The 19,227-nt window shown below is 42.3% G+C and overlaps 1 protein-coding gene across 1 annotated transcript; it reads right to left on the bottom strand.

Annotated features, from left to right (window-relative positions):
• Positions 1-1,698: 1,698 nt before the first annotated feature.
• On the bottom strand, positions 1,699-6,788 carry LOC143416754 (carboxy-terminal kinesin 2-like; the record flags this gene model as incomplete). Its single annotated transcript, XM_076882271.1, has 7 exons — positions 1,699-2,451; positions 2,573-3,888; positions 5,577-5,652; positions 5,804-5,878; positions 5,970-6,109; positions 6,348-6,486; positions 6,618-6,788. Coding segments are annotated over 5 exons (540 nt in total), but the record flags the coding sequence as incomplete, so codon positions are not given.
• Between the last annotated feature and the right edge of the window lie 12,439 nt (positions 6,789-19,227).

Genomic DNA, 19,227 nt, shown 5'->3' with positions numbered 1-19,227 from the left:
CTCATTATCTTTGCACACCTCGGTGGGGTCATTTTGATAGAGCTGTGATAAGACAGGTTATAGGACTGTACAAGATCTTGGATCACATTAACATATCTTGGCCAGTTAACTGATGTTAAGTATTTCCACATTTTCCCCTTTAAGGTGCGGTTAAAACGCTCTACCACACATGATTTCATTTCACTAAAGGTTGAAAAATGTGTGATGTTATGCTGCTCCATTAGTTTTTTAAATGTTTATTATAAAATTCCTTCCCTAAATCTGTTTGGAGTAGTTCAGGCACACGGCCCTCTCCCAGAATATCTCTCACACACACACACACACACACACACACACACACACACACACACACACACACACACACACACACACACACACACACACACACACACACACACACACACAATGCCTTGTCTGGGAGTGGCTTTGTTCTGACGTGTTTTGTGTGAACGGTCTCTCAATAAAGGCAGCAGGAGGAGGATCTAGAGGTCATTTTCATGGTGGCCTCCCTTGCGCAAATAATCGATCGATCGACTGTCTTGTTTTCTTCATGATGAATAAGTCTCTAGAATTCGCGGGGCTTGTGGGGAAACAGATCCAACATCTGGATTAGCAGTGCTGGAGGGGGAGACTATGAGCGGCAGATGTTGTCTGTAAAAGAAATCCACACATTGCATTTTTTTAAAAAATATCGGGTATAATGCCAACGTCTCTCAAACCTACCATTTGTTTTTTTTTGTTTTTTTCTGTCCTCAGGGTTTTTGGCCTCAACATGGCAGAAGGTAAACCAATCTTCGGGCCATGTGCGAGCCGATCATATATACAAGACGCGTCCTAATATTCTCATAAGAAGAGTTGTTTGTATGTGCTAAAAAAACAAGCCTCAGAATGAAAACAAAATGAGGCTAATTAGTTCTTTGCCTTATATAGTGTACAAAGGTTGCAGCCTTGTTCTATCATGGAAATGTTAGTAGACTCCTATGACTCACAGAACATTTGAGCCGACCTGGTTTTCCATTTTAGGATGAAACCTCTTCTCACCCACACTCTGCTATTCATCTCTGTTTTTATGTTGCGGCTTTTGAGCCGGGTCGTAACACTGAAGATTACAAAGATCAACATTAAGACCAGTCTGTGCATTCAAAGCAGTGACAGAAAAGAGTGTGGGGCATTAACCCCCACTCACTGAAATGGCATCCAAGATGCCTTCATAACTTTAAGAAAAGGAAAGAAAAAAGGCAATAAAATGTAACTCTAGGAATCACTCATTTCATCCACCTTTGCCACCATTTTCCACATTAATTAGAAGATGAAATGAATCGATTAGCTCAAAGAAATTCCACTGCAGACGAGTGTTTTGGTGGTTAACCCTTGGTAAGTCCTAAAAAAAAAAAAAAAAAAAAAAAAGTACCCCTTATGAAGACCTAGAGCCAAAAATCGACCACGCCATAAAAAGTGCTATAAAAAGATTATACATTAATATTTTTCCACTTTAAATTAGCCAATATTTTAGACCTACTTCTCCTTGAAATATTCATATAAAGTTTTAATTATATTTCGCGATTTTAACCTTTTATATCCCGGTTTTGTCACATGAGCACACTGCCTTTTTTGGCAAAAAAAAATGAAAAAATTAAATATTTTCCATAAAATACATTTGAAAGTTATATTTTATTGTACTTTTAATTAGGCCTTTGGATGGTCTAAAAATTACTACTGACCTTCATTTTGATCGGCCGTTAGTTTTTTTTGCAGGAGAACGTTTTTCACTCTTGCCCCAATAAATGCATATTACCTTGTTGCCATCTAAAATCAAATAAAAAGCATTATGTAAATAAAAATACAAGATCAGTTTGAACCAAATAAACATTTATTTTTCAACAATGAACAAGAACATGTATATGGTAAATGTAATTATGTATATTGTTGTTGGGAATGGGGAAATGTATGAGAGAGAAAGAGAGTGTGAGAAAGTGAGAAAGCAGTGAGAGGGTGGGGGGCGTGTGTGTGGCTGGGGGGTAAATGTCTTGCTCAGGTAGAGCAGTGGCTGCAGACAAATTTGCTGTGGGCTCGGCAGCTGAATTTTCCACATTTGCTGCATGTGTTTCCCACTCGCCTCCTTTTCCCAACACAGAGCTCACAGAGCTTCCTGCCCTTGGGATTTGTCACTCCAGAGGGGCCTGCAGCAGCACCATCCTGCGCATCTCTTACTAACTCAGCAGCGGCTGATGAGCGGGGAAGACGCTGTCTTTGTGACAAATGGGGCGTGATCAGGCCTTCTCCCACCTCTTCAATGAACATCCTCCTCCTGTGTGGCTTCTGCTGATGCCAGGCCTGATCCACGGAGGTCCACAGCATGAAGGCGTTGTAGAGGGAGACGTCTATGATGTGATGAAAAAGGGCCATTGGCCATCGATTGGTCCGTCTCCTGCAGGAGTAGGTGCCGACAACCTAACAAAAAATAAACATAACAAAAAAAAACAAACAACATAAAACCTCTGTATATTTTACACAAGAATATATGAAGAAAAATGAATAAAGGTGTGCGTAACTGATGCGTAATGACACCCACCTTATCAAGGTTGTCGACACCTCCTTTGCATCGATTGTAGTCTGTGATGATCGCTGGCTTTTTTCTCTCGTCATCGCTGACCTCCGGCCTGCGATGTTTCGTGCTCAATAAAAGCACATTCCTGCCCCGTCGGGGAATGTACGACACTAGGGTCTGTTTCGCTGAAAAGGCAAAGATCGAGGAGTAGACGGCTCTCCCTCTCATCTGGCGCAAAACGGGTGGGATTCCTTTTTTGTTCTGGCGGATTGTGCCGACCAGAGCCATTTTATTTTTGAGGAGTTCCTCTGCCAGTTCAGATGAGGTGAAAAAAATTGTCGACTGTGACGACATGCCCATGGAGCCCGTCAGTCATCTGCTGGACGACCCTCATCCCCTGGTTTACCTCGGCCGGTTCGCCCGCTGCTCTCCCGGTGTAAACCTGCAGCCGCCAGGCGTATGATGTCTTGACATCGCATGCTGCCCAGACCTTTATGCCGCATTTCGCAGGCTTTTTGGGGATATACTGGCGGAAACTGCACCTTCCCTTGAACGGTACCAGCTGCTCATCCACCGTAAGGTCCCGGTCTGGACTAAACAACATCCCCAGGCGGTGTGCCCACATGTCCCATATCTGCCGAATGGGAGCCAATTTGTCCGCACGTCGTGCAGGTCGGGTGAGTTTGTCATCAAATCGGAGCGCTCTGGTTATGTGACAAAATCTTTTCTCAGCCACTGAGGCACGGAAAATCTTCCTTCCCGTTTTCTCACTCCAAAGGCTGGCGATGGCCTCGTGCTTTGACCGGTATACACCGGACAAAATTAGCAGCCCCACATAAGCGAGCATTTCGTTGCTATCTAAATCTCTCCAGAATGAGATGTAGCGTCTGCCCTGAAGGTTTGTCATTGCAACTATATGCTGTATAATCCCATCAGTTATGTACAACCTGAAGCTGGAGAGTGGGTCCGTAATTCGGGCTACGGCGTAGTGGGTCGGTCCCGGAATAAGCCCCGTGGGTGCTGCGACGTAGCGCAGCGTCTCGGCGTTTGTTGCGGACCATTTCTTCCCATCTTTGGAGGTCCACGCCGCTGCTTCCTCCGGCGTCCTCCCCTCGTTCTCATCTTCAGAAGAAAAATCAGAGGACGACTCCTGGTGATCAGTGTCGAGAGACGAATCATCCGTGTCACCCCCGGAATCAGAGTCACTCTCGGCAGATGAAGAGGAGAGATCCTCGCTGTCAGAGCGCATCAGGATGTCCACTACTTCCTCGGTACCGTGCCATCGTGAAAATGCCTACTCCCGCGCTACGGCTTATTCTTATAACCTCTCCTGCCTGCACCTGCATAAACAAACTGAGGTTGGCGACAAAATAAAGTCTAATTTGTTTTTTATTCTTGTTTTCATGTTAGATTTGTTTGCATTGCAGGGTGTACTTCAAAGAGGGAAGGCTTTTATCTAAACTTAGAATGAGACAGACACAAATTTTTTTTCTTTTAGGCAGAGAGACCTTTATTTTATTTATTTTTAAATATAAAGGTCAAAATGCACCCTCTAACAGCCCTAAGGGCAGAAAATGGTCCCGAACGAGCAGCGGGCCAAGCTGCTGCTGCACTCGGGGAATGAGTCTGCCTTTCCCGGGTGTATGTCTCGAGCAGCTCGCTGGAAAAGGTCTATGTTCCAGCAGGCGTCACATGCGGAACAAGGGCGCCACCCGGTGGCCAAATAAAAAAAATTACAATTCTAAGGCCCCTTGTCCAACACGGAACCGAAACAGAAGCCATCACCCATACGTTAATGGTAATAATTCTGCAGTGAAAAATAGCGTTTATAATGGGTTTCAATGGGGCGATTTATGGCTCTAGGACCTCATGTGGATGGCGGTTTGTAGCTTAGCCACTTTAAGCTAATCTAATAAACGGAGACTGCAATTCTAAAGAAAAAAGAAAAAAAAAGGGTCGGAAGGTTTGGCTATATTCTATTCAACACAGTGAAAATGGCCTAATATTAAAAAACGCTGGGGATGAAAAATGGCTGTAGGTCCTACTGAGGGTTAAACTGCAAAGCAAGCCACGCACATGGTGCAGGCCACTTCTGTGGGCTCTATCAGGGATTTATGTGACTAGTCGACTAATTGTCACTAGTCTGTATCAGACTTACCAGTCGTTCAATCTAATTGTTAACATTTTAATTGATTAATTAATGCTGGTACATTGTGTTCTAAATGTTAGGCAGCGATCTACCACCAGATGGTGCACTGTTGTTGAGAAACACCATAAATCTATTAATCTACCCTGATCTTCTTGTTAACACTGAGATCGCAGATACACGCAGAGGAAATTAGTTTCCTGAGAGGTGGAAAACCTCTCCTTTAGGAGAGCAGTTAAGTCAATGGGGGAGGGGCTCAGAGTAGAGTCACTACTCCTTCACATCAAAAGGTGACAGCCACCTTGGCCAGGAGGCTGTTCCAGCTGGGCACGTCCTACCAGTAGGAGGCCCCAGCATCCTTGGTCATGCTAGCCAGTTTACATCTATCAGCTGTGGTCAGGAGTAGTCCTTCCTGCTGCCCCCACAACCTGACTAGAAAACAGCTGTATAATGTATTACCTGAATCATTCTCGCCACACTTAGACGTACTTTTAGATTCTCAAATGATTGTCATATTTTAATAGAACATCTTTTGTAGTAACGCATTTTCATTTGTATTTAACAGAATGTGATAAATGGTTTAAGATACCTCTGCGTCTAGTTTGACAGTTTCTATCAATCAGTTCTGAAAATCAACTCAATATCTGAATGTTCCTTAGTTTTACATTAGTTGGTTAGTCTAATTATTTCCCCCTCGATTAGTCGACTAGTAAATAAGACGCCAGGAACATCCCTACTCTTCAGACAAAATGTGAGTATGAATTACACACCAAGGTATTAAAATGGATATGGAGTATGGCTTTGGTTTACCATAAACAGCTGATGTAAGGACATCATTAATGTACTCTGTCCAATGAACACTGGAAACAAGACTGCACTGACCTTGCTGGCAAACCTCAATGAGTTCAGAGTTTCCCCAAAGCTGTCGGGCTCCGGAGCAATGTTAACAAACATCAAGCTGCAAATAAAGACATCCAAAATTAGTGCCAAAGAATAAACAGTCACAATCTGAAGTGGTGAGATCAAACGCTGTTAAATATTTTTTGGGGATAAATTCCTTCAGTTTTATGTGTCGTCATTATAAAGATTTGTGATGTCAACAAACTCACGTTTTGCCGTTTCCCCCCCAAACATCCCTGAAGGAGGTACGTGAGCTTCGAGTTCCTGTAAGCTACGCAAGTCTCCTGGAACACAAAGGCCAAAAAAATCATTAATACTGTAAATGTAAAGAAAGCAGGTGTGACATCTAAGACTACAGAAACTGCAGCTGCAGACCTTTTTGGCCAGAGCGGCGATAACGACGCCCAGGTTGGACAGTGAGCTGTTGATGGCGGTCATCTCTTTGAAACGGTCACCCTGAGACTGGCTCTTCACCATTCGCTCACTGCCAGCCAAGTCCACCAGGCACAGAGTGGCTACACACACAGAGAAAACCAACTCTTATAGGAAGCAGTGATCCGTTTTTCCTTCCATTAAAGGTAGTTTTAATACTTTACAAAACACTTCTTTTAGCGCTCAGGGGCTCAAACATTAACGTTGAGTCATCAGAGCAGATTTTGCACTGGTTACAGTAACAATAACTAACCAGACTAAATATTATAGATCCAAAAAGAAGAAGCCACATTCCTGATGCTGGTACTTCCAGTGTGATACATTTGCACTTGACATCCCTGCCGGCATTAACTCCCTCAATATCCAGCTGGAAGACTGAGTGGGAGCGAGACGAGCGGTCATTCTGGGCTGTCTGGGCAGTGGAGCGATTCTGATTGGCCAAAGCAATCAGACGGAGAACCTGAGAGGACGAGGGAACGTTTTAAAACATAGAGCATCGATAAAGTTTGATGTATTTTCAAAGTTTGGTAACAATTTGTCAGCAGATTTGAAATTAATTTGTTCTGAGCTACAGATGTCTGTCTGCTGTACCTGATCCTCATTGGAGACCCGCTCATAGGTGAGATTAGTGATTGTCAATTCGTTGCTGGCTGTCTTGCAGATCTCATGCTCAGGTCTCTTGCTGGACTTGCCGGTGAACACAAGGTCCCTCAGGGTCTCATTGTAAATTTCGACGAAGCTCGCTGTGAACGTGAACTGTGAAGTGAGTGGGGGTTAATGCCCCACACTCTTTTCTGTCACTGCTTTGAATGCACAGACTGGTCTTAATGTTGATCTTTGTAATCTTCAGTGTTACGACCCGGCTCAAAAGCCGCAACATAAAAACAGAGATGAATAGCAGAGTGTGGGTGAGAAGAGGTTTCATCCTAAAATGGAAAACCAGGTTGGCTAAAATGGCTGGTGCCACCAAGGCAAAGACTAGTGCACTGCCGGGAAGCTTGCCTCAGGTATGCTTTTATCCACACCTGACTAGGTGTGGCCAATTAGCACCAGCTGAAAACACTGAGACGATTAGAAGCTGCAGAGGGACGTAACATTCAGTATTGATATTTGTAAATGTAAACTATGAGGATTTATTTATTTTTAATTCTTTTCTTTTTTTTTCTTTTTTTCCCCTCTTTTTTTCTTTTTCCAAATAAATGTCCCGATTGAGTAATGAAACTAACCCAAAGGAGAATTCTAACAATATTAGACAGGCCATTCAATATGCTTTATCGTGGACAACTCGTGGCTAAACCCCCCCCCACACACACACACACACAAATCAAACATGAAAACGGATAATCCAGCTGAAGCTTCAGACAGCCGTCAGACAGTGAAACACTGCCATCTGCTGGACTCGAATAACAAAGACGCTGCTTTGACGGGTGAGGGAGTTTCAACAAGTCTGCAACGACTCAAGCATCAAACTACAGAACTGTTCTAGCGGACATGGTGCTCTAATGACTGCTTCATTAACGCAGCTCAGAAAGGATCAAACATATCAATAAATTATAAAACACAAAACGTCTCTTATTGCCCAGGGCTCAGGAAGTGAGTGTGTTCCTTATAGCCTATTAAACCTTAGCAGGTTATTTTGATGTGTTACAGATGAAACAGCTATCCAGTAACATTCAGCTACAAAAACGCTTTTTTATAATTACTTTTTTACAGCTTCGCACTTTTACACAAGTTTTATCATCAGTGTCACAATGGCTGCTGCTAAAATTGAGTACAAGATATTTGTTGGCCTGATTAAAAGGTCTTGATGCGTGCTCAATCATCAGGGAAGTAAATCTCCAAAAGTTGATTCTGTTCTTCTGGACGTAGCGTTTTCAGTCAGAGAAACCAGCCGACTGAAGGAACAATGGGCTGGGAGGTCAGTTCCTTAATCATGATTATGCAAATTCTCATGACCATTGATCAACAACCACTGATCAATGGTCCTGAGTACCATTCACAGAGAGTTGGAGAACGGCTGCAATCACAGCATTGTAAGATGGTGACAGATGTACCCTTAGGCCCCCTCCTTGATTCAGAGAGGGTCTTTCCCTTTTCACGTAAATGGCCTCCTTGACTCCGCCCTCAAACCAGCGTTCATTGCAGTTATTGTTGACAATCACATTGTGTCGTGTAACCATCCAGCTCACATATTCAATGTAAATGATTTGTTGAACTGAAGACATGATGAATGTTCCTGCATTAAAACACATCCAGCCTAGTGTTCTCACTCTCCCTAAATGGATCTGTTACATTAGTGATATATGGGAGTTGTGTTTCAGTCTTTTCCACATGAGGACATTTACATTTAGTTTTTGCTTTACTGATGAGTGGCTGGTTAACCTGCAGTGGTTGAAGCATGTGTCGGTCGTCTGGAAGAGTAGGTGTAGAAGACGTCTTTAATGAATGTAATGCTCTGAAGGTGTCAGTGATTACTGTGAATTCATTATAAAAGTGGATTTCAGTGAATAAAGTGAATAAAGACAGGCCCTCATGGTGACGCTCAGGTGTCCATAAAGTGTAACAGGAGAGCTTTGTCATACTTTCAGAGATTTTACATGAGCCAGTCTTTCAAAAATTACATAAATAAATAATTCATTCATTCATCCACAGGAAACACAATGCTCATATCTGAAAGTAAACTCTGATATATATCCCTGACTAGAGTTACTACTAAATAAAGGATCGCCCCAAAATGACTAAATATATAAAGACACCCTCCAGAAGAAGTTAAAGGGATTTTATTTATTGTACAAGCAATATCTTCATAAGAATTACAAATTCTGCAGACATATTACCTTCTTACTGAACCTGAACAACTCACACACAGACGTGTCTGCTGCTTATCTTTGTTCAAACATGATGTTTTATCTTCTCTTCAAAACACATTACTCATCTTTCTGGCATCGTGTTACATGAAAACACCTGCATTCTACCTGTGTCATTGTACCACAAAGACAATGATTGCAACACTGTGCTTGCAAAATAGAAGAAATAAGACGACCAGCAAATACATAAAAGATGGTAAAAGTGATTCCATCTTTGTGTCTCCTCCCATTGTTTCCCCAGTCTGTCTAGTTCCCATATTCCCAGGACACCGCTGGACAACAAGTGGGTATTCCAAGACTGAGAGACGGCCAGAGTTGGCAAAAGATCAGACATTCTCCACTTAAGTAGAAGTAAAAATACTATTGTTCCAGTGAAAGTTAAAGTACTGATTCAACTTCATTACTCAGCTAAAGCAAAAAAGTACAGGCTCGAAGCGCTTACAGAGAAAAGCAGACAACAGAATACAACAGAATGCTGATGGCGGCAGTAACACACACTTGGAGGAGAGGCTCCAGCCGTCCATTCCAGCCCTATCCCTAACATTAACTCTAACCATAACTTTAACCTTAACCCTATCAGGTCTTGTTTTACAAAGCGATTCATGATTAGAACAAAAAACACATTTACACATACCGATGATTTGTCACATAGCATCGTTACCTGTTGGGATGAGAACGTGTTGTTTCCAGAGCACCACAAATTGGGGTGTCTGTAGCTCAGGTAGAGCAGGAAACCTACTAATCAGAAAGTTGCTGGTTCAATCCCCGCCTGCTCCAGCCTGCATGCCAAATATCCTTGGGCAAGACGCTAACCCCAAGTTGCTCTCCGATGCATCCATCGGGAGGATGAATGCGTATTAATGTTAGATAGAAAGCACTTACAGAGAAAAAGCATAGAAAAAAGTGAGTGCATGAATGAGGCAAGTTGTAGAGAGTAGAAAGGTTTTATACAAGAACCAGTTCATTTACCGTTATATTTTAGTTTCATTTTCAGTTCTGTACTTTTTACATGTAATATTGATTCATTAGATTGACTACATGCATTAGACCTAACTTGCTGACAGCAAATTTAAACAACCGTAATAATTTATTTTCAGCGTCTGAAATATTTATTTAGTTTGTTTTTTGTTTTCTTTTTGGCTCCTGATATTAGTCAACTACTATTTGTCAATGTTGAACTAATAATGAATCTAAGAAAAGCTATTTGTCACGGTTGGCCAGCGTCAACCGTGGGGATGTGAGGAAGGAGGAGCCAGGCACGGAGCTCTGAATGCAAGCAGTGCGTTTATTTACAGTGAATGGAAAATAACAATAAATCCGCAGTGCGTTCCCGACTCCCGTGAAATGTCCTCTTCCCAGTGCTAGTGTTCCTTGTCTCCGCTCCTCAGTGTCTGAGCACCCCGTGCTCGCTGCCCTCTCGTCTCCACGCTTCTCCTGGGGAGATAACAAACAGGCAGCCGTAAGACACATACAATGCAGCAGACTATCCGTACTGACTGGCCGAGAGACTAACGTGAAGTCACGCAATGATCCAGCGTCAGAGAGAGCGCCACCGCATTCTTAAGTAGCTCCTCCGACAAGGCTTGATCAGCTGTGTGATGGTCTTCAAGTGTGGCCAACCACCTGGCAGGGCCACACCCACTAGGCCTGAAGGTGCCTGTAAACAGGTGCTCTCAGAAACTCCGGCATCCACACACACACACAGATATACCTGCAAGCAGGGAGAACGAGGGACAGCACACCAAAAACACACATGTCCATAACTGCTGGGTCGTTTAGACTCCTGAGCTGTGCACGAGGGGTCGAACACCCACTGGAAGGCCGGGCACTGGTTTTCAACCGTAATATACCTGATGTGCTCAGGTAACCTGTAGCGCCATGAAACCACTGTCACACCAGGGCGCATAAAAATGATGCTTTAAGAGACTGATGGGATCGGGCAGCAGGGAAAACATCCACAAAATGCTACTTTCAGTTTGACTCCCTAAGACTACCTAAACTAAGTAGAGTCATTACATGCTTGTTAAAAGCAAACTCTCATATAGTTTTTAATGTGCTTCTTTCATTACAATGACTAGATAAAGAATGTGCCCCTGTCTCTATTTAACACTGGCTACCCCAAAATGTTTCCAAACCTACAACCGTAACTTTCACTGAGAGATTTTTAGATACGGTTATTGAAGCTGTGGGGTTAATTTTTTAAGTAACATGAGAGAGAGGCAGCAGCATACACACAGAGCATCAGTGATAGAAAGCTAGGCTAACATAGGGTAGCTACCTGTTCAAGGAGAAACATGTATAGGCCCATCTCAAGTGCCAGTGAACATCTAAATGATTCAGGGAAGACTTTGGAGAAAGTGCTGTGGGGAGATGAAACCAAATTCCAATTATGTGGCTTTAACTGACCTTTTGAAATAGGAGTGTGATGCAAAAAAATAGCATCCCCGCAGTCAAGCAGAGAGATGGAAACATTATGATGTGGGCTACAGGACGACTTAGTCGGGGTTCCAAGCAGTCAGGAAATGTGACATCGTCAGACTGCAGGCCACGGATTGGCTTGTCAGTCGCGGCACTCAATGAGTCATGAGACGGTGTCTTTCACTAAAATCAAAACTGCAGTTTTTTAAAAACCCTGCAACAAGGCAAATAGCTGCACAACACCGTGGTTTCCAAGTGTGACAAAAAGCCACAGATACATCATTCACACATTCACACACTGGTGATGGCAGCTACATTGTAGCCACAGCTGCCCTGGGGCGCACTGACAGAACATTGCAGAACCTTCAGCACCTCGTATGAAAAATATTTGACTGTGTGCATGCTTTTAGCACTGTTTGGATTTGAGAAAATCTAAAATAAATCGAAATTTGCTTTTAGAAGTTGTTTTATAAAGTTCAGTGGTATATTATGCATACAATAGGACATCTATTTAGATTTACATCTTCCACAGAAAAAACTGCACATTACTGAAACTTAGTATACTGGACTTTGTTGTTGTCCCACACAGGTTCAATTTCGAGTGGTAGATGGCTCAGTGCTCAGTCAACCAAGATTTTATGATAGTGGGCACAATGAGATAGATAAGCTGCTTGTAAACAGTACTTTTATGCTCTCTTTTTCCATTTGGATAAGAAAGAAAGAACCAGGAAACAAAGGCAAACAAATAATCTGTGCCTTTATCCCAGATTCACATTATAGGAACAGCTGCTCAATGACCACTGTAGTCTTTGCTTACAGCACTTTTATCTAGATCTATGCAAAGTGATCCACTACACCTACTTTTACAGTTAAATCATTTTATGAGCACTGATGCCATTTTAATCTGAGTTTCTACTCAAATACAATCAGTAAAGAAAAACACAGTCTGTGACGTTTGTTTTGAAGGAAAAGGTATTCCCTGCAAATGTTTATCTGTGTGAGACTATTCAGAAAACAGTCATTTTGTTTTATAGGTGAGACACTTGGCCTCTTTTTTCCTTGTTCTACGTTTGTCTTTTGTCCGATTACTCTGGAACACAAGATGGAAAACTGATATTCTCATGTTAAAAATATAGAAAAAGGATTTTATCACCCATAAATGTTAACTTCTCATGCCTCTAAGCACAAGCAGGAGCAGAAGTGCCCTCTGCAGTTTGTGTGTGGAAGTGCTGGTGTTTCACATTCAGCCAGAGGCCCAGGGTTAGGTTGGATACCAGACAATAATAAAAGCATCGTTATTAGACTCTAGAGCTCGTTTATAGCTGACACCACATGTAGAGTTTAAGTTCACACAGAGACGATGACATTTTTCTAAAACCAGCAAACAATAAACAAGAAATGTAACAAGAGTTTCAGAAGAAGCTGTTTTACAGAGAAATGATTCCCTGAAGACAAAATTATTATTATCATCTTTATTTCTCCAGGTGAAAATTTAATTGAGATTAAAAATGTTGTTTTCAAGAGAGACCTGGCATCATGGCAGCAAGAGTCAGAAATACATCATAATTCAAACAAATACAAAATAGGAAAAACATCCTACATAAACTTCATAAAGTTTCATTAACAGACTTTGAACAATGGACTTCAAACTTCCCCCCAAAACAACAGAAACACATTTGAAGACAATGAATGACATTTATCCCTCTAAAGAAGGACTTAGACTACGATTTAATATGAATGAGAACATGTTCATAAATGGATGCAACCAAAGATTTCATCAATCCCTGATTTAGAGACAACAGAACGTTTGGTTTGATTTCACAAGATAAGAATGACGACTGAGTTGGAAGATTGTTTTATGTTTAGTCAAATCTTTCATACATAAAGTCGGATTACAAAATCATCCCCTAAATTTGTTGTTTTATTCAAGGAATTGAAATTATAGAGAAAATCTGTGAAATGACTTAAAGAAAACAAACCACAAAAACTCCAAGATGCTCTAAACCCCCTGGTTTAGGTCGGCAACCTTTCTGATGATGAGTGCATCTAAAATTTCCTCAGAAGTCAATGTGCCATATGATTGCATTAGCAATAAATTACACACTATATAGAACCACTTCATAGGATTATATTTGTGCGCAGATGTTTGCAGCTATCAACGAATATTTATCAGCTACTTTGAAACAAAGAAATACTTTTTATCCATAACAGCAAATGAACTGTACAACAGAAAATACAAATGCTATTTATGGTCTCCTCACAACAATGATAAGAAAAATAAACTGGGCCAATATGTCATGTTTCTTAATACAGAGACACACATGTTAATGTGATCTCTGGTCTCCTCTGAGTGGGAGTTATTATAACTGACTGTAAAAAGTCAGCACAAGGAAAATAAACTGCACCTAAACTTGGTTTATATCTGACCCAGACAGACTGCAGGTCATAACTTCTTACCTGAAGTTCAGTTCACCTGACACTCGGACCGGCGGCCGCCTCAGGTCTCTGCTCCTCCTGCCTCCCCTTTCCCTCATCCACCTGCTGCCTCTGTGGAAGCTCCGCCAAAGCCACCACCAAACAACTGACTTATTTTTACACATCGACCAGCATCCGGCCAATCCGCCATCTTTCATTGTTTATACCGTTACAAAAAAATAAAAAAACATCATCGGCCCATTAAAAACGAAAAATCATCATCGGTATGCCCGATGGCCAGTCCAGCTATGGTCGTGCCATCAGTTAACCCTTCACGTGGCAGCTGTGACACGCGTGCCCAGGGTTGCCGACCCCTGCTCTAAAGCATCTGATTTGGATTCCTGAGATCAAATATATTTTCCTTTGTGTTTGTTTTCTTCACATTTGTGGCTTTAATGTAGTGTTACATCCTGTTTGTTTGCTTCCATCTGTATACATGTCCAGATTCACTGTTATGTTTCTATTCTTACATTGCTGTGTGATCACTGTTCCCTCTGCTGACTGATGTGACCTTTTGTATCTCACACTGATACTTGTCATATTTGTATCTGCGCCTAAAAGATAAAAAGTTTTCCATGCTAAAACACAGCTCCGCCTCCTGCAGTTCTCCCTCTGAACCACTAGATGTCTCTGTTATCTAAATGAAGACGTGCAGCACAGCAACCAGAGCAGCGCTCAGATCACACGTGTCCTGTTATTATGTATAAAAGCATGAAACAGGTGAGACAGGTGGGATCAATATTAATGTTGTGGAAATATATGAAAAAGCAACAGAAGAGTGAAAACATTTCCTGTTTCTAGAAAGATCTTTCAGCTCACAGCTGCTCACAGACTGTATTTACAAGTGACAAACTGCAACTCTACAGTACATCTACAGTATATATCAAATATATTCTGTATTCAAATCTATTGAGTGATGTTTGAAAGTCTTTCCAGGTGAGTTTGATCCAGGAGGGTCTGAAGCCAGAGTCAGACAGAGACTGTGCAGAGACTGTAGAAGGACAGAGCAGCAGCAGAGCAGTCCAGATACACTGATGATCCTCTGTCAGATCCAGAGGGACACACAGGGATGATGCTGGACTCTACATTGTGTCTGACAGTGGAGCTGTTCTCAGAGCAGTTCACTCTGCAGCACTGACAGTCATCTGCACTTCTTCTCATTCCTCTGTCAGTCACTGCTGGATGAAGCTCTCCTCTCCACCTCCCAGTAACATGGCCCAGTCAGAGCGTCTCTACACACAAGCTGCTGCTGCTTCAACCTCTCTGGATCATCAGGACACAGCTCCTCCTCTCTCAGCACACACACCGTCCTGTTTACCATCATAGCCTCCACCTGCAGAGAGAAGAAGGAAGAGCAGAGGAGATAAACGAGTGTTTCCAGAGACTCTTCATCAGCTGTCAGTCAGTGATGCAGCACATCCAGTATAAAGAGCAGCAGGGACTTCAGTGCTGGGACTGTACTAGGACTCATTGTTGCTTCACTTTTTCTAATCTTTGGATTTTTATTGAAGTTGATGAAGATGTTTTTCCCTCCTAGTTTGAGTTTGGACTTTCATTCATTAGAAGAACCTTGGTGTGTCCACTCTGAGCTCTGTAGGAACCCCAACAACAAGCCCAACAATCCAGATGGACGGTTCCAGCTGTTAACTGGAGGAATTCCATCCAAACATCTGCTCTCACTAAATTCTTCCTCACCTACAGACTGTGTTCTTCACTGCTTTAAACTTGGAAACGAATGCAGTCATTGGTCTGCGTGCTGCTTTGTTCAGAGAGCTGATTGGCTGTTGACAGCGTTTGATCAGAGCGTGTCAGCCGTTACCATGGTGACCATAAAGGTCAGAAACAGGAAGTGCTTGTGTCCAATCATGAAGCCTGTCACCATTCTCCTCTCACAGCTTCACTGAGAAGCTGCAGCTTTACAGGAAACACTGGATCTTTGTTTCATACTGACTGTGTTTAGTACAATACTGCTGACAGCACCACCCACTCACTCCATCACTCTACTGACCACAGAGTCTCCAGTCTGTAGTCTGGACTCTGCTGAAGATCAGACAGCTGCTTCACATCTGGATCCTTCAGGTTGTTCCAGCTCAGGTCCAGCACTCTCAGATGGGAGGGGTTGGACTTCAGTGCTGCTGCCAGATAATCACAGCTGATCTTTGACAAACCACAGCTCCTCAATCTGTATAAAGAATGAAAGATGTAAGTTTATTAGACAAAGTGCTTGAAATCATTCAGTGTTTCATCATCTGTTCAGAGCTGAAGAAGGTTCAGAATGTAGAAGTTTAGAAAATGGAAACTCCAAACAGCTGAAGCCAACAGGAAGCAGCTTCAAACAGGAAACTGTGCAGAGTTTCAGACTATATGTCCTGATGCAGCCAGTTGGATTTTGGAGATTTGAATCTCTGTTCTGTGACTAAGTCCTTGAATCATTTCTTCCAGTTGGTCCAACAAGACAGACTAAGTGTTGGACATGTGTTGTGGCTCCATTAGGGGAGCTTCTAAATGTGATGTGATGGCCCCTCTGGGTCTGTCAGGTCACAGGACTGAAGAGAGCTCAAACTGGGCACACACTTGTTCCAGTCTGAACCAAAGACTCTATACTGGGACTGAGGGACTGCTTTGACTGCACCCACTGGGACTTTTTAAAGGCTCATGTTCTCACTTAGATCATCGATTTCTACTTACATTTCTTTCTGGGAAAAATGGGGATTACTTTGGAAACAGGAAGTATTTTCCCCAATAAGCAGCCCTGGATTAGTAAATCACTCCAACATGTTCTCAGGCAGAAGAAGCTGTCTTGTTATGAGGGAGAGAAGAAAAAGATTGAGGCACAGAAACTTGTTGAAAGAGAGATAAAGCAGCTAAAATCAGGTGTAAAAGTAAAGCAGAGGATGAGCTGAATAAAGGACACTCAAGGCTGGCTTGGAAAGGAATGAAGTCCATGGTGGGGATGCAGGACAAGGAGCAAAGATGAATGTGATGCTGAATCAGCAGAAGACTTGGACTCATTTGATTCCAGCTTTGATATCATTGATTTCAATGAAGAGCTTTGTGATTGTAGCAAAGGGCTGGTAGCTCTGAGAGTCCCACTGATGAGGTGTTTGTGTTGAAATCTCTTAGTGGGACCAAAGAGAGAAAAAGCCCTGGTCCTGATGCTGTGGGAGGGAAATGATTGAAGTGTGCTGTGAGGAACTGACTGGGAGATTTTCACACATTTTCCAGTCCTCCTTGGAACAACAGGAAGTTCCCAGCATATGGAAACAAAGGTTAAGTGTCCTATGGCACTCAGTGATGATGGTGCTGTGGCCCCACCACCTCCACCTCTTTGTAAAGGAACTAACTGTCATCTGAAGCTTCAAATGGAACTAAGACTTCCTCCACTAGGTGGCAGTGTCTGATGAGAAAGTGTTAGTGGAGCTGGCCTGGAGTCAAAAACAGGAAGATGCAGGATTTGGGCTGAAATGGGGAAAAGTGGTTCGCACTAGTGCCTTAAAGCAAGAAGGTTGTAGGTTGAAGCTTGTTGGCCTTTCTGTGGAGGTTGGATGTTCTCCCACAGTCCAATGAAATGCTGCTTAGGTTCATTGGTGCTTCTAAATTGGCTGTAGGTGTGGATGTGAGAGAGTGCTTCTCTGTCTCTCTCTGTTGGCCCTGTGATGGACTGCTCACCTGTGCAGGTGGACCACGCCTCTTGCCCTATGACAGCCAGGGCACAGGCTGCAGCCCTGTGAGCCTAAGCTGAATAAACAGTTAGCAAAAATGATCCATAGATGGCCTGAAATCCCCCAGTTAGCAGTTTGGTAGATAGCTATGACATGCTAATCCCATCCAGCAGCTGTATTCTACCTGTAAGCTGATCCCTGCTGAGCCAAAGCACTTTTTCATATACAAATTACAACCTTTAATAGAAACCTATTGGTCAGCATCTTATTAGCCTGCTGTTAGCTTCATTCCACAGAACACTGAGAGAAACTAACAGAGTTGATAAAGAATAAAGAGAAATGTGCTGATTTAAAGCCTTTGAAGTGCTTCAGATGATCTCTGTCCACTTCTGTCCACTCATTCATTCATGTAAGCTTTCTAATGCAGCTTTGATCTTCACAGTCTGCTTCATGAAACTCATTCTAACCCTGAATGTCAGAGTGTTCCTCCTTCTCTTTCCCATCATTCATGCTGGCAGTGGAGGAGATTTGGATGTTGGACTGTGTTTCGGATGATGTGTGTATGTTTGTGTTGGACTGCTGTCTGTAAAGCAAACGCACATTTTGCTTTGGATTTCAGTGTCAGACAGACTTTAAGGTGGAATGAAGAGTTGGAGAGTTTCACAGTGAATTATCCAGTGGAGGATTTTTCTTCTTCTTTGAAGGTTTGAAATGTGAACATTGTTCTGCTGCAGTCAATGGACTAAACCAGAGAAGAAGAAAACAGACTTTACCATGAAGATCCTCAGTGTGGATCAGTATAATATCAGCCTGATGTCTGCAGTTTAGTGTCAGCACAACTTTCACATCATATTCATCTCAGCACAACTAAAACATGCTGACTGACCTCAGAGTTTCAAGTCCACATCCTGGACTCTCCAGGAAACCACACAGATGCTTCACTCCTGAATCCTGCAGCTTGTCGTTGTATCTCAGGTCCAGCTGTCTCAGATGGGAGGGGTTGGACTTCAGTGCTGCTGCCAGATAATCACAGCTGATCTCTGACAAACCACAGTAGATCAATCTGTATAAAGAATGAAAGATGTAAGTTTATTAGACAAAGTGTGAGCTTGAAATCATTCAGTGTTTCATCATCTGTTCAGAGCTGAAGAAGGTTCAGAATGTAGAAGTTTAGAAAATGGAAACTCCAAACAGCTGACAGAGTTCATACGCCTTTGTCAGGGTCAAATTCAAGCAAGACCATGTGAAAATTAAAACACATCATCCTAGGTGAACTTAAACACCTTTGTTCCCCTTTTGTTAAGACATAGAAAAGTACACCACACAAAAATACTGCAAAAGGAAACGGTCGCCTTATATACATAGTGTATAAACTCAAAATGCACATTTCACTTCAAATTAAGATTAAGGCTTTGAACAGATCACATAGTCCAGTTCAACATATAAGACTTTAAGAATGCACAAGCATCTACTTAAAATCTATTTAATTTATCATCCATGATATTATTTTGTACAATTCCAATGTATTTTGTTCATCTCCCTTAAATAAACAGGCAGTCTTAAAGTATGAAATATTCATATACAAACACATATAAATGTGTGTACTGTCTCAGTGGCTGATAGTACCCCACAGGCCTCAGTGTGAGCTTGAAGACATTTATAATGTTTAAGTAGTTTAATGTGCAGGTGCTGACGATAAACACATTTTGAATGAAAGCCGGGGAACTTTGGTAGCACAGAAACAAGTGGCTATTCTTTGTGACTATATGGATCACTCAC

Source organism: Maylandia zebra, linkage group LG3, assembly GCF_041146795.1.
Source record: "Maylandia zebra isolate NMK-2024a linkage group LG3, Mzebra_GT3a, whole genome shotgun sequence".
In the NCBI taxonomy this organism is placed as follows: Eukaryota; Metazoa; Chordata; class Actinopteri; order Cichliformes; family Cichlidae; genus Maylandia; species Maylandia zebra.
This window is presented reverse-complemented; position numbering and strand designations above follow the sequence as displayed.